Here is a 15,107-nt window from a genome sequence, read left to right on the forward strand (position 1 = left end):
AAGGGAGGGATCAACAGGTTTTTTTCTGTGAAGGATCAGAGAGTAAAGATTTTGCACTTCGTGTGCCCTACAATTTCTGCCGCAGGTCCTCAGCTCTGCTATTGTAGCGCAAGAGTAACTATGTTCCAATAAAGCTTCCTTTGCAGAAACAGGTGGTGGGCCAAATTTTGCCCCTTGGCCCTAGTTTACCAACTCCCAGACTAGCTAAATAATTTTTGAATGCCTACTTTGATGAGCAAGGTGTAAGTACTAGGGATACACAGAAAACAAAACAAAAATTGCTGTTCTTGTGAAACTCTCTAGTGTGTATGCTCAGAGATTGGAGGGGAACTATTTAAATAAATTACTCAATACCGTGCAGAATCTTTCCTTAAAGTGAAACTCACCCTAGACAATCAATTGATTAACTTTGCAAGTTTAGCGTTTGGCCTGGTGATTTGTTTTTGAACTGAGCCTTAGTCACACTCTAGTCTCAGGGGAGTTGGGGCTCAATTTGAATTCACTACCTGGCTCTGTAATAAGCAAGTTTGGGGGCCAACAGGAATTCCAAAGAGGTACAATAATTCAAAAGTTCTATCCCTTTGTTTCCTCTACCTCTGCTTACAACAGCAATACTTTTACTCAGACTTCCTGTTTCTGGCACTTGCCTTCTTTTTTGCTGTGTTTATACTTCCCCCTGTCTGTGGTTAAAGAAGTATAAAGTGCTAAAGCTGTAGATTTGTCTCTGTCTCTCTCACTGGTGCTCTCTCTCTCATTCATTTCTACACATAGGCTCACACACCTCCTCTCTCCTTTCTTTCTCTCTCAGAATGATGATTCTGGGTACAGCTTTTGGTATGGTTTTCTATTTACTTCAAGCCGTTTCTGGAGAAAGTGGCTATGCACAGAATGGTGAGTCATTTCTAACTTTTCTTTAGGATTTCAGATTATCTCTAGCATATGCTACAGGTTACTCAGATCCCTAACAGACCTGATCTGGACACTGAGTTGGAATGGAGTCGGAGAACTTACCACATAATTCAGTCGTTTTCTAAGTTCTAACCAGCAGGACAGGAGGTCTTGGGACAATAATGTGGGTGGTTTATAAAGTCTTAGAATTGTCAGGAAGGAATGCATTAGACTCTAAATGTGGATCTTAAATGTTGGTCAATGCCTCTGCTCTTACAAAAGGAACACCCATATAGACGCAATGGGTGTGCTTGTTGGAGAATCTCCAAGGTAGTTTTACCTTGTTAAAAAATCAAGTTAGATTTGTTTTGTTTAGCTTTCTAGGAGGTTCCAAAACCATGATAAAATAATTTTCTGAAACAACAGCTTTGTTTGCACTTACCAATGCCATATCTCTAGCACCTAAAAGAGTGTCTAGAACATAGTAGACATTCAATATTTAAATTGAAAATTTGAAAACTTCTTCAAAATACTTCAGTTTTGATAGATTTATGTGAGATTCATAGTGAATAGCTGAAGATCTGAGTCATCTCATTAAAATATATTTGTTTTCATATCAACAAATGTATCATATAACAATACTCTTTGGGATTTTTGAAATATTTAGCACCTAGAAGCTGATGCTGCCTACTTAGTAAATAGGTTGTAATTACAGCAAAACTATAGACAAAGGCAAAAACAGCAGTAACAGGAGCCACCTAGAAATTTGAACCACCCATTTGTTCCTGATAAGCCCTTTCACTTTAAGAATTAAAAGGAATTTTCTTATCAAAGATATCAAATACATCAGCCTAATGATTCAGCTTAGATATGTTAAGTCATGTAATTACTAAGGGTGGAAATTTCTAGAATATTTTCACTAAGGGAATTGTTAGAGGGCTGACATTTTTCAGTGTGATCATGTATGAATCACTTTGTGAGGACGATTATTAATGTTTGCACAGATATTTGGTTGGCAAGTAACACCTAATTCTTACTCTTCAGAGTATAATGTATTCTCTCCCTGGTGACCATACCTTTGTTTTTTGTTTTTTTTTTTAAGAAATAAGAATTCTAACTGAAAGCTGAGTTTTCACTTCAACTTTTAAATTTCAGATTTATTTAGGAGATCTAACCACTTATCCTCATTGAACATCTCAAAATACTTTTCAGTTTGGGATGTATAATGATCAGAAGCAGATTGTTGAGGGATCCCTGGGTGGCTCAGGGGTTTAGCGCCTGCCTTCAGCCCAGGGTGTGATCCTGCAGTCCCAGGATCAAGTCCCACTTTGGGCTCCCTGTGTGGAGCCTGCCTCTCCCTCTGCCTGTATCTCTGCCTCTCTCTCTCTCTCTCTTTGTGTCTCTCATGAATAAATAAATAAAATATTTTAAAAAAAAGAAGCAGCTTGTTGAAAGACTAGCTCTTTGATAACCACAAGGATGATCAAGAAAAGAAAATGATATTTTTTAAAAATCCAAACCCTTTCTACTTTTAATCAACTAATTCCTTTCAAAAGGAAGACTTCTAAACCACATGGCCTTGTCTATTATACATATTCAAAAAATTAAATTTTTATAGAAAAATATGCTTATATAGTGGGCATTTAAATAATTTTTTAAAGATTTTATTTATTTATTCATGAGAGACACAGAGAGAAAGAGAGAGAGAGAGGGAAAGAGAGAGACAGAGAGAGAAGACAGAGACACAAGCAGAGGGAGAAGCAGGCTCCATGCAGGGAGCCCGATGTGGGACTCGATCCCAGGATTCCAGGATCACACCCTGGGCTGAAGGCAGGCGCTAAACCATTGAGCCACCCAGGGATCCCCTATAGTGGGCATTTAAAGAATAATAGGTTAGCTCACTGTTCAAAAGTTTTATGTAATTTCAAATCATAGTCATAGAATTATGACTTTGACATAGAATTCTTTTTTTAAAAAAATTTTATATATTTATTTGACAGAAAGAGAGCACAAGCAGGGGGAGCAGCAGGCAGAGGGAAAAGGAAAAGCAGGCTCCCCCTGGAGCAGTGAGGCAGATGTGGGGCTCCATTCCAGGACCCTGGGATCATGACCGGAGCCTAAGGCAGGCACTTAACCAACTGAGCCACCTAGGCACCCCTGGAATTCTTTTTCAAAGAAGTCCCAAAGGTTTCACATATATTTCAGAATTAGAATTCGTATTTTACCTTTTCATTACTTATTTGTCAAAAAAAAAAAAGATAATAGTTCTAGCTAACCCTTATTGGTGCTTACTGTGTTCTGTCTTTGCATATATTTTGTTCAGTGATTCCTCAAAGTAAAGTGAATTTCCATATTGAAACAATGAGGCATAGAGAGGTTGAGTAATCTGACCGAAACCACAGCTAAAAAGTACAATAGCAAGAATTTAAACCCACATCTGTCCAGTTCTGGTGCCAGAGGTCTTAACCACCGTGTATACTACCCTTATCTAAGAATTTTTCAGCTTAGATTGTGTATAATACTCTCTTTGTAAAATGCCATGCAACTTTGCAAGTTGTTGAGAGGAATTTTTCTTGGTTACAAAGCAACTTTATTGGTTTAAGAGCCAATGAACTCAAAATGTAGCTACTTTGTATGACCCGTGCTATGTATATTGTATGAAAATACACATCAGACTGACTCTACCAGACTGGATGGCTAAAGGCAGTAGGAGTGCTTTGTCCTACTAATGTTCAGCATCTACTAGACTGTGCTCTCTCTAGCTTATATTGTATATTGAAGAATTTTGGAGACAAAGCTGATCCATAGAAGTTTGAATCCAAATAGTAATGTAGGTTCTGTTGTATAGGATTGGTGGAAGATTCAAAGAAGAGAAAACATCTGTACAGAGTGAGGACTGCTGAGTAAGCGCAGGCTAAAGCCCTCTAGACTCGTTCCATTGAGAAAAGAGCCAGTTCTTAGGACACAAGATCTTAGTCCTATAAGATTAACAATGAACATGCTTTAAAATGTGAGCCCTAAATGGTGAGTTTCCCCTCATTATTTAAAACTGTTAATCAGGGAGAGAGCTATACCTTGTTGAAATTACATAAGACGCCTTTGCTAGTGGCAGAATTGTGAGCCTAGTGGGTTCTGGAATGGTCAGAAAGAGCAGTGCCCACAGCTCTTATCTAGATCTAGCTTTTCAAGATTTGTGGCTTTGACTGAACCAATATGTCACTCAACTAGTTGGTCCGCTCGCCACCAGTTTTACTAACCTTCCCACAGACCTACTTAGTTATTTAAGTCAAGAAGATGCTGTTTCTACATTTCATGGCCTTCAGAACACTCAACTGGGGTTTAATTTTAGTACATTCTATATTCTATTTAAAACCCTAGGAGGTGCGCGCCTGGGTGACTCAGTTATTGAACATCTGCCTTCCTCTCAGATCATGATTCTGGGGTCCTGGGATCCAGTCTAGATCCCCGCGGAGATCCTGCTTCTCCCTCTGCCTGCGTCTCTGCCTCTCTCTCTGTGTCTCTCATGAATATATAAATAAAATCTTAAAAAAAAAAGAAAGAAAACAACCCCAGGAGCTTCTAATTTCTAATTTCTAGTATTGATGGTCCAAAGTAATTTCTAGTGTCAATAGATGTGGAAGCCATCACAGGCTCACACTTGACCACTCTGAGAATGGCTTCAGTTACTCCAGAACTGATTTTCTCAGGTCTCAGTCCATATTTGCTGACAATTTTTTTCTGTTAAATATTGTGAAATATACATACAAAATGTCTATTTAATCTTAGGGGCCTCAACCCCATTCAAGAAATTGAGTACTATCTGTGACAGATTGTACTTACCAAAAGTGGCTGCAAAAAAAAATTCTGGTTCCCTACATACGTCCAGAATTCTGGTATCTTCAAGATACAGTATCTATAGAAGAAGGATCTACATACACAGAAGCAGTAGGATTCATGGGAAGGTCCACTAGATTTGAGTTCTGGCAGATCTAATTTTTTTTCTAACCATATTTGCCTTAGTTAGTAGCTTACGACAAATTGCTTTAAACAATATTTCACACAATGGAGAGAATCATTTGCACTTTTTAGTTGGGATGCGTATTTAGGCAGGAAAAACTATCACTTAAAAAGTGAACTTCTGACTATAATATAGTGCTTCTTCCTTCCTTCAAAAAAGAAATACTTGAGAGGAAATAAATTAAGATTAGTGACAAAGCCAAAGACTAGGTTAGGTAGCATTTGAATGATGGAGATAAAGTATCTCTTATTCGAAATGTACCAATTAACAGAATAAACGAACAGTGTAAAAAAGCATATTTAGTATTTTATTCTCGGTCTCTAATGCCCTAACCCAATAGAAGAAATGTTTAGAAATATTCGGAGGTTTTTTTTTTTAATTTTTATTTATTTATGATAGTCACATAGAATGAGAGAGAGAGAAGCAGAGACACAGGCAGAGGGAGAAGCAGGCTCCATGCACCGGGAGCCCGACGTGGGATTCGATCCCGGGTCTCCAGGATCGCGCCCTGGGCCAAAGGCAGGCGCCAAACCGCTGCGCCACCCAGGGATCCCTTCGGAGGTTTTTTATTAATTGTGATTATCTTTTTTTCTCTTAGAAAAATCTGTGCTCATAAGATACTGATTTGGTTTGGGTTTGGGGTCTTTTCGGTTTGGGTTTTGGTATTGGTTTCTCTGTCTTTTGCCTTGAGTTTTATAACCCTATGATTACTTCTTCACGTCTGCCCCAAAAGGCTGCCCTTTCGTTAACGTCACTCCAGATTTCAAAAGGATGCACTTATTTACTTCATTAACAGCTGGAGGTTTGTTCCTTCCCAGGAGACTTTGAAGATGCCGAGCTGGATGATTATTCATTCTCTTGCTACAGTCAGTTGGAAGTGGATGGAACCCAACACCTGTTGACCTGCACTTTTGATGACCCTGACATCAACAGCACCAATCTGGAATTTGAAATATGGTGAGGAATGCTGACTCCTATGGGTGCCTGGAAATCCTGTCATTCCTTTCACATGCTGCTCAGCAAAGGAAGGAGTATGGGGCCCCCAAAAATCGAATGAACTCCAAAAATTCTTTACCAAAAGACTCCAGCAGATACTCTCATGGGTTCATCTGTCAGGCTTTGCTGCTACAGCAAGCTGATGATTTGGAGCTTGGAGTCCTCACAACCCTCCTGACTTCATAGCAGAATTTAAATACTGCTTTCCTAGGACATTCTTCCTCCCAAATTTCTTTTCCTAACATGAGACAATCTAGTGTTTTATTGCACCCTGGAGTGCAGTTGCGTGGTTTCTAATCCCAATATCAGCACTGACTTGGCTTTTTTACCTAAAGCAAGTTATATAACACATCTATGCCTCAATTTCTTCACCTGTTAAATGAAATGTACTAACTCATAGGGAGTTTGGGATGATTAAATAATTTAATACTTTAATTAGAAGAGAAATTCAGTATGTAATAAGTAATGGGAAAGAAGCATTAAAATAACAAAATCTATGAATACGGATCTTTCACCCTCTTGACACAGTTTGACTTCACATGATACCCTCAGTGTCAATTTTCCAAAACTCCGTAGGAATAACTCTGCTCTTGGTTTCATGAGTCCTCACAAAGAAAAAGAGAAAGTCTCTCTCTGGTTTGAAAGTTCGGTGAAGAGAGGGCTTTCTTCGTCCTCCACAAACAATCTCTTGTTGCTGAAGGTTACTGTCTCTGATGACTTGGAAAAAATACTCCAACATGAAATTCTAACTTATGGCTAACTCCAAATTCATATCAGATGACCTAATTAGTTTCTTACTAAGAAAAGTGAGTCAAGATCCACCAGTTGTAAAAGGGGGCTTATAAACTCAGTAGACCCTCAGCCAAGCCCCTCTAATACATAGTCTAGACAAGCCCTAAATCACATGCCTTGCATTAAATTATAGGAGCTACCTGCCTATGCTCATGCAGTGCTTTCTTTTTTTTTAATTTATTTTTTATTGGTGTTCAATTTACCAACATACAGAATAACACCCAGTGCTCATCCCGTCAAGTGCCCCCCTCAGTGCCCGCCACCCAGTCACCCCCACCCCCCGCCCTCCTCCCGTTCCACCACCCCTAGCTCGTTTCCCAGAGTTAGGAGTCTTTATGTTCTGTGTCCCTTTCTGATATTTCCCACACATTTCTTCTCCCTTCCCTTCTATTCCCTTTCACTATTATTTATATTCCCCAAATGAATGAGACCATACACTGTTTGTCCTTCTCCGATGACTTACTTCACTCAGCATAATACCCTCCAGGTCCCTCCACGTAGAAGCAAATGATGGGTATTTGTCATTTCTAATGGCTGAGGAATATTCCATTGTATACATAGACCACAGCTTCTTTATCCATTCATCTTTCGATGGACACCGAGGCTCCTTCCACAGTTTGGCTATTGTGGACATTGCTGCTTTCTAATGCAGTCATTGGAGAAGTATGCTTTTGGACTTGAACCTCATAGTGTGTTCTTTGTCTCTTTGGGTTCACTTCTCTAACACACTTTCCAGAAATAAAATATTGGGAGAACAGGAACCTATGATGTCCAGAATCTATACTGCAACTAGGCTACACCAACATAGCCGAACAGCTCATTCAAACCATGCACTCATTTTTATGGACAAAACCCCCTCCAATAGAGGCTTGACTTTGGATTCTCCACCCAGTTATTTGGTGGACTGCAGAACTCACGCAGTTTCTCCTGAGGCTGAGATGACCTTTCTGTCCACGTTCGCTCACACCACTTCCTCACCCGTTGGAACAAACTTGCCCACTTCTCCTGGGAAAATCTCTTTATTTTTCCTGTGATATTGCAATCTATCTGCAGCTTCCACTGGGGGTTTTCAATTAGGTTTAGATATTTCAGTTGGGAGGGAATTGTCTTAAGACATATTTTTCAGTGAAAAACAATAAATATGAGGAGGTTAAGGTGCTCCTAGAGAGCAGCTGTTTTTGTGAAGGTATCCACACCTTAAGGGAGATTGATTTTTCATGCAGCTCCTAGGCTGAGTGGGGACATTGTTTCCCAAATCAAAGTCACCTAGTGTGCTATATTTGCTGGCAAGGCTAGGTTGCTTTTCCAATGAAACTACCTTTATTGGAACTTTCTGTTCCTTTGCCATGTTTATAAAGAAGAGATTAGAAATGACTGAAAAATGTGCTTTCTACTGAAGTCTTTTCACAGGTCGGATTGTTGATGGAAACCAGGTGCTGTTTCCCAGGTTACTAGTGACATTTTCCTAGATGAGTTTACCACCTGCCTGATCTGGCCACCAATCTCCTAAGGTTAGGAACCAAATTACTTAGTGTTCAATGAGAGAATACTCCTCTCAGGATTGGATTTGGATTAGCCAAAATCTCAGATTTAGATTACAGGTATGCCAAGTCATGATTTCATATTGGTAGATACAATTATTATAGGTACCAGATATTCATACTGGGCTCAGGACCTACAGGAGTTGGTGTTGGGAGAGAAGATGGACATAGCGGGCCAGTAGGGTGCCTATTAATATAAATCCACTCTTACTGGGGGATCTGAAAATTTTTTTATTCACCAGAATGTTAACCAGCTTTCAGGTACCTAGAATGACAAAACAGAGGCACTGAAAACAGGCATCTGGGTTAGAATCCCAATAGCAAAATTTAAGGAGCTCTGTGACCAAAGAGTAACTCAAGTTCTCTAATCATAACAACTATCTTGCATTGGGGTAGTTGGTATATCACTAGTACCTGTAAGTGATACTTAATTCTCAGTGTAGACTGATTTTCGTTAAAAATGTGATCAGGGATCCCTGGGTGGCGCAGCGGTTTGGCGCCTGCCTTTGGCTCAGGGCGCGATCCTGGAGACCCGGGATTGAATCCCACATCGGGCTCCCGGTGCATGGAGCCTGCTTCTCCCTCTGCCTGTGTCTCTGCTTCTCTCTCTCTCTCTCTCTCTCTCTCTCTCTCTCGCTCTCTCTCTCTGTGACTATCATAAATAAATAAAAAAAAAATTTAAAATGTGATCAGAAGGTTGTTCCGTAAATATAAAGCAAAACAAAGGGAATTTGTTTGTTAACTTGTTAAGGCTAGAGTTATTTGATTCAGATCTCAAAGTGCTTATTCAATTTTTAGGATTAGCTACAGCACTTAAACATCTAGGTTATCTCTTTAAAAATGAGTTTTGAGGAATCTCCATACTATTTCCCAGAGTGGCTGCAACCAGCTTGCCATTCCCACCAACAGTGTACCCGGGCTCCCCTTTCTCCACATTCCTGCCAACATTTCTTATTTCTTGACTTATTAATTTTAGCCATTCTGACTGGTATGAGGTGGTATCTCATTGTGGTTTTGATTTGCATTTCCCTAAGGCTGAGTGATGTAAAACATTTTTTCATGTGTTGTTGGTCATTTGTATGTCTTCTTTGGAAAAATGTCTTTTCCCATGTTTTCTGCCCATTTCTTGATTGGTTTGTTTGTTCTTTGGGTGTTGAGTTTGATAAGTTCTTTATAAATTTTGGATACTAGCCCTTTATCTGATAAGACATTTGCAAATATTTTTTCCCATTCTGTAAGTTGCCTTTTGGTTTTGTTGACTGTTTCTTTTGCTGTGCAAAAGTTTTTTATCTTGATTAAGTCCCAATAATTCATTTTAGCCTTTTTTCCCTTGCCTTTGAAGACATGCTGCAGCCAAGGTCGAAGAGGTTGCTGCCTGTGTCCTTCTCCTCCTCCTCCTCTTGATGAATTCCTGTCTCACATTTAGGTCTTTCATCCATTTTGAGTCCATTTTTGCATATTGTGTAAGAAAATGGTCTAGTTTCATTCTTCTACATGGGCTGTCTAATTTTTCCCTACACCATTTGTTGAAGAGACTTTTTCCCATTGAGTATTCTTTCCCAGCTTTGTCAAAGATTAGTTGACCATAGAGTTGAAGGTCCATTTCTGGGTTTTATCTTCTGTTGCATTCATCTATGTGTCTGGTACCATACTATCTTGATGAAAATAGAGCTACCCTATAACCAAGCAATTGCACTACTAGGTATCTACCCCAAAGATACAAATGTAGTGATCCAAAGGGGCACTTGCACCCCAATGTTTATAGTAGCAATGTCCACAATAGCCAGACTATGAAAAGAGCCTAGATGTCCATCAACGGATGAATGGATAAAGATGTGGTATATATATGCACAATAGAATATTGTTCAGCCATCAAAAAAAATGGAATCTTGCCATTTTCAATGACATGGATCGAACTAGAGGGTATTAAGCTAAGCAAAATAAGTCAGTCAGAGAAATACAATTATCATATGATCTCACTCATATGTGGAATTTAAGAAACAAAATAGAGGATCACAACGGAAGGGAAGGAAAAATAAAACAAAATGAACTCAGAGAGGGTGACAAACCATAAGAGACTCTTAATCATAGGAAACAAACTGAGGGTTGCTAGAAGGGAGGGGGTTTGAGGACAAGGTACCTGGGTGATGGACTTTAAGGGGGGCACATGATGTAATGAGCACTGGGTGTTATATAAGACTGAGGAATCACTGAACTCTACCTCTGAAACTAATAATACTATATGTTAATTAATTGAATTTAAATTAAAAAGATACTTCAGAGGCAAAAAAAAAAATCAGATTTGATAATAGTGGGCCCATAGAGTCAAAGTATCTGAACAGAATTCTAGCTGCTTCTGTAGATGGACAATTAAATCTCAATCCTGAAGTTAGGGCCCACTTTTCTCATTCATGTCACTTTCGAAAACACCATGGGCACTTGAATTGGGACACTGCTTTTTAGGTGTTTGTATAAGTTCCAGAGTCAGCTCTCAGAAGGCAACTCCTTTGTTCCCACGTTCTTGGGGGCACCACAGTCATTCCCATGTGCCACCCACAGATGTCACTTCACATATGTCATTCTTTGTTTCATCATTTACCATCCATGCCAAATCTACCTCATGTTCTAGAATTACCTAGCAGTATCTGTCAGGTGCTAAATCTAGCAATTTACTCCTTCACCAGGAAATCATACTAACTTTCAAAATTTTTGAGATAGATCCTTTTGAGACCAAATGAGGAATAAAAGCTACAGTTGGATTTTGCTTCTGTTTTTAACATTTTCATGTAGATACCTGTCTGCCTCATCAGGAGAAATGTATTTATCAAGCTAAACCAGACATGATTGCAGATTTAGGAAGCTGGAGGTAGGGTAAAGAAGTGGATGCTCTGGTCTTCCCAGCAGTCTCTCCCCATTTTCAGGACAAGAGGGTTTTGTATGAGTTGCGTTTTTGGCTGATGTTCCCTGAAAAGGTCTTACAGGCCCAAATTTGTTAGCCTATAGTACTGTTTGGGGTCAAAGATAGATTTAAAAAAAGAAAAGAAAAGAAAAGAAGAAGTAAAGCCAGCAAATCACGGAAGTAGTAATTTGTGAAAGTTTGTTGTGCACATTCCAAAAAGACAGTTTGCAAGCCAAGAGCACTTAAAATATTGAATGAGGCTTAGAGGTATGTTGTTATAAAGCAGCTTATATAGTGTAAGGGCGAAGAGTGTTTATTCTTTACAGTGATTGGCTATAATACTAGAATTCTCTTAACTGAAAGGAAATTGGTTAGTGGTTGCCTCCTATCAATTTTGGCAAACTATTTAAGTTTTGCTTATGATTTTCAGAGGCATAAGCAAGAAGTCACCCAGGTTAAGTTAATCTTGCTTGTCTTGCAAAGTAAGCTAAATTAAGATTTGCTTATATAACTGATTCTGGTAAGGGAATTTTCAAGTGTGGTCTCTGTGTTTAATTTTAACATTGGATACTTGTAGTACTTTTTTCTCCCCTCCAAAATACCCTAGAATAGCTCTATCCAATAGAAATATAGCAGAATCCACAAATGTGTCAGACATATAGCTAATTCTAAATTTTCTAGTGGCCACATTTAAAAAAAAGGAAAAATAAATAGGCAAACTTTATTTAACTTAAATTAATATATTTAATATAATATTTAGTTTAATAATATATTTTATTTAACCTAATATATCCAAAATATTAACATTCCAATGCATAATCAATATAAACAAAAGTATTAATGAGATATTTTATATTCTTTTTTGCATGCTAAATCTTCAAAATCTGTTGTGTATTTCATACTTAGAGCACATCGCAATTCAGACTAGCCATATTTTAAGTGTTCAATAACCACATATCAGGTAGTGGCTATTGTGTTGGATGGTGTAGTTATAGAATATTTCTAACCTTAGCAATACATACTTAGCAACCAACCTTAGCTTAGTTAAGTGAGTTGAAATGAACTGGATTGACTTGAGTTGAACTCCTCATGAACTGCACTGTGTTTCCTCCAATCACCTGAGGCCATGGTCATTGGCACAAAGTGAGGTTGTCTATTGCAGGCCACTGGTTTTCTTAGCTCCTGGCATGGCTTCCCCTTCACATAGAGTGGCTCCTGGGGTTCAGACCCCTTAAAACGATGTCCAGGCTCACAAGCCAACCATATGGTGATCCTTTATTTTTCATTACTTATTAATATCCCTCTCCAAAAAGCGAGAGTAAACCAAGAATACCATTGTAGGTTCTTCTTAAATTTCCAACAATACCAAGAACTTGCTACCTAAGGATTTGTAAGTGAATATTTCACCATGCTTTACTTACAAATATATTCTAAACTCAATGAATGAACTAAAAGTCATTATCTTTTTTTCAACATCGTATGTTTTACCTAAAATTCAGAAATGAGATATTGCTCCAATTTTCCCTATCCTTATTCATCCAATTATGACATGTTGCCATCATCAGAACTCTCCATGTGACACTCCTCCCAGGGGGTATCCATCTGGCCTAACTTAAAAATTTGCTTTTAATATTTACTCTGCTCCAAGGGTGAAAACCCAATTAGCTCAATGAGGGACACACTCTAGACACCCAAACAAACACACACATGCACACACATACACACACACACAGATACACGCATTTATTTTATTTTTTTTTTTAGATACATGCATTTAAAGCCAAAACAACTGCTTGGTATAAGATGCAAACATCTTATACCCTATAAGATAACAGCTAATTAAAAAAAACAACAACCATAATTGGGGGTGGGACAATGTTAAGGAAGGCCTCACAAATAGTAAATATAGTTAGCCGATTAATAAACCTAAAATTTCTTCACCCATCTGTCTTTGTTTGAATGCAGGAGCATAACCAGTCACTCAAAGACCATGGCAGCCCAGAGCTGGGAGACTGCACCTAAAGCTGAGGCATCCTCCTCAGATTTTAACCCCATGCCCATCTCGCCTCAAGCCATAGACATAGTCTTTCTGCTCAGAGTCCAGGAACAATCCCAGAAAGGGCTCTCATGAGCACATGCTGAGAAAAGTATACTCACATCCAATTTACCAAAGAAAACCAACAACACATTCTGGATTGTAGGTAGTAAAGGATCTTTTTAGAACATATTCCCTATGACCTTTTAAAAAAATCTGGTTAATGAGAAAAATTCATTCCATGTAAATAAACTTGTACAAAACCTTTTTTTTCTGCCACTATCCCTACTTCCAATTTGAGTCTTTTCAGAATTATTTGGCTAGAAGAGCATATAGGAAAAACAAAATGGTAATTATATTTATCGCAGGAGAGGGAAATTAAGTTGAGGATTGAGGAAGGAAGAGAATGAGTACTTTTGTTTTTATTCTTCATTGTTATTTTCGCAATGAGAATACATACTTTGCTTCCTTTTCTAATACAGAACATTTCTTTCACCCTAGAAGGATGTCTCCTGTCCTGTTCCAGCCACTCATCCCCAGTGAGCAATCCATCACCCTTTGGTTTTGTCAGTTTCTCTTTTTTTTTAAGATGTTATTTATTTATTCATGAGAGACACAGAAAGAGAGGCAGAGGGAGAAGCAGGCTCCCTGCAGAGAGCCTGACATGGGACTTGATCCCAGGACCCCAGGTAACCTGAGCCAAAGGCAGATGCTTAACCACCGAGCCGCCCGGGATCCCCTGGTTTTGCCAGTTTCCAGTAGTTCTTATAAGTGGAATAGTTCTTGTAAGTGGAATAATAGGCTGTTTACTCTTTTTTATATGAAATTTCTCACACAACAAAATGTTTTCAAGAAACATTTGGAGCAGTTTTCCAAAGTGGTTATACCATTCTATTCTGAAACCAACAAAGTGTGGGAACTATACATTGTCTCTGACATTTAGCTTTGAAATAGTATTTCATGGTTTTTCTTTATGTTTCTCAAATAACAAATAATGTTGACCATCTTTTTGAGTATTTGCTGGCTTTTTGTATGTCTTTTTGTGGCAGGTGTCTGTTAAAGCCTTTTGTCTTTTTTATTTAGTTATTTATCCTTTTATTGTTGATGGGTATGAATTCATTTTATGTTCTGGCTACAATTCCTTTGTCAGATATATGCGTTACAGCTATTTTCTGCCAGTGTATAGCTTGCCATTTCATTTTCTTAATGGTGTATTTTAATGGGGAGGAAGTTTTCATTTTGATGAAAGTTCAATGTGTCTTTTTTTCCTCTTTTATGTTTAATTTTTGTATGTGTCATTACTATCTTTGTCCACTCTCAAAGTCAGAAAGATATTTTCCTATATTTTCTTCTACATATTTTATAGTTTGAGCCTTTACATTTAAATCTATAATTCATATCTAATTAATTTTGCTTGAGATTAAGGTTCATATTTTCCATATATTTATTCAGTTGTTCTAGGATAGTTTGCTGAAAAAGTTTTCTCTTCCCCACTGAATTGATAAGGCACTTATATTGAAAATCAGTTAACTTTCTATGTGAGAGTCTATTTCTGAACCCTATACTTTCTATTGATCAATTTATCTATTTTTATGCTAGTGCTAAAGTGGCCTGTCATCGCTTTACAGTAAATTTGAAATCAGCTGCCCTGAATCTTCCATATTTGTTCTACTTTTTCAATGTTGTTTTGGCTATCCTGAGTTCTTTGTATTTCCACATGAATTTTAGAATCAGCTTGTCATTATTTTTAATTCCTGCTGAGATTTTGATTAATATTATATACACCAGGTTGGGAGAAATTGCTATCTTCTCACTACTAAATTTACTAATCCATGAATGTACCTCTTTGTTTATTAGATCTCCTTTAATAACTCTAAGGAATGTTTTATAATTTCCATGGCAGAGGCCTTGAATATTCTTTTTGTTTTAAAAAGACTT

At 38.1% G+C, this 15,107-nt stretch overlaps 1 protein-coding gene across 1 annotated transcript in view; it reads left to right on the forward strand.

Moving 5' to 3' along the window:
- The first annotated feature begins 495 nt into the window (after window positions 1–495).
- Window positions 496–15,107, forward strand: part of IL7R (interleukin 7 receptor) — a 31,686-nt gene continuing 17,074 nt past the window's right edge. Inside the window, exons 1-3 of the mRNA XM_055325426.1 lie at window positions 496–554; window positions 809–891; window positions 5,725–5,863. Coding sequence (XP_055181401.1) covers window positions 810–891; window positions 5,725–5,863 — 221 coding nt within the window. The 5' untranslated portion in view covers window positions 496–554; window position 809. The remainder of the gene's footprint in view (window positions 555–808; window positions 892–5,724; window positions 5,864–15,107) is intronic.

Source organism: Nyctereutes procyonoides, unplaced genomic scaffold, assembly GCF_905146905.1.
Source record: "Nyctereutes procyonoides isolate TBG_1078 unplaced genomic scaffold, NYPRO_anot_genome, whole genome shotgun sequence".
Classification (NCBI taxonomy): domain Eukaryota; kingdom Metazoa; phylum Chordata; class Mammalia; order Carnivora; family Canidae; genus Nyctereutes; species Nyctereutes procyonoides.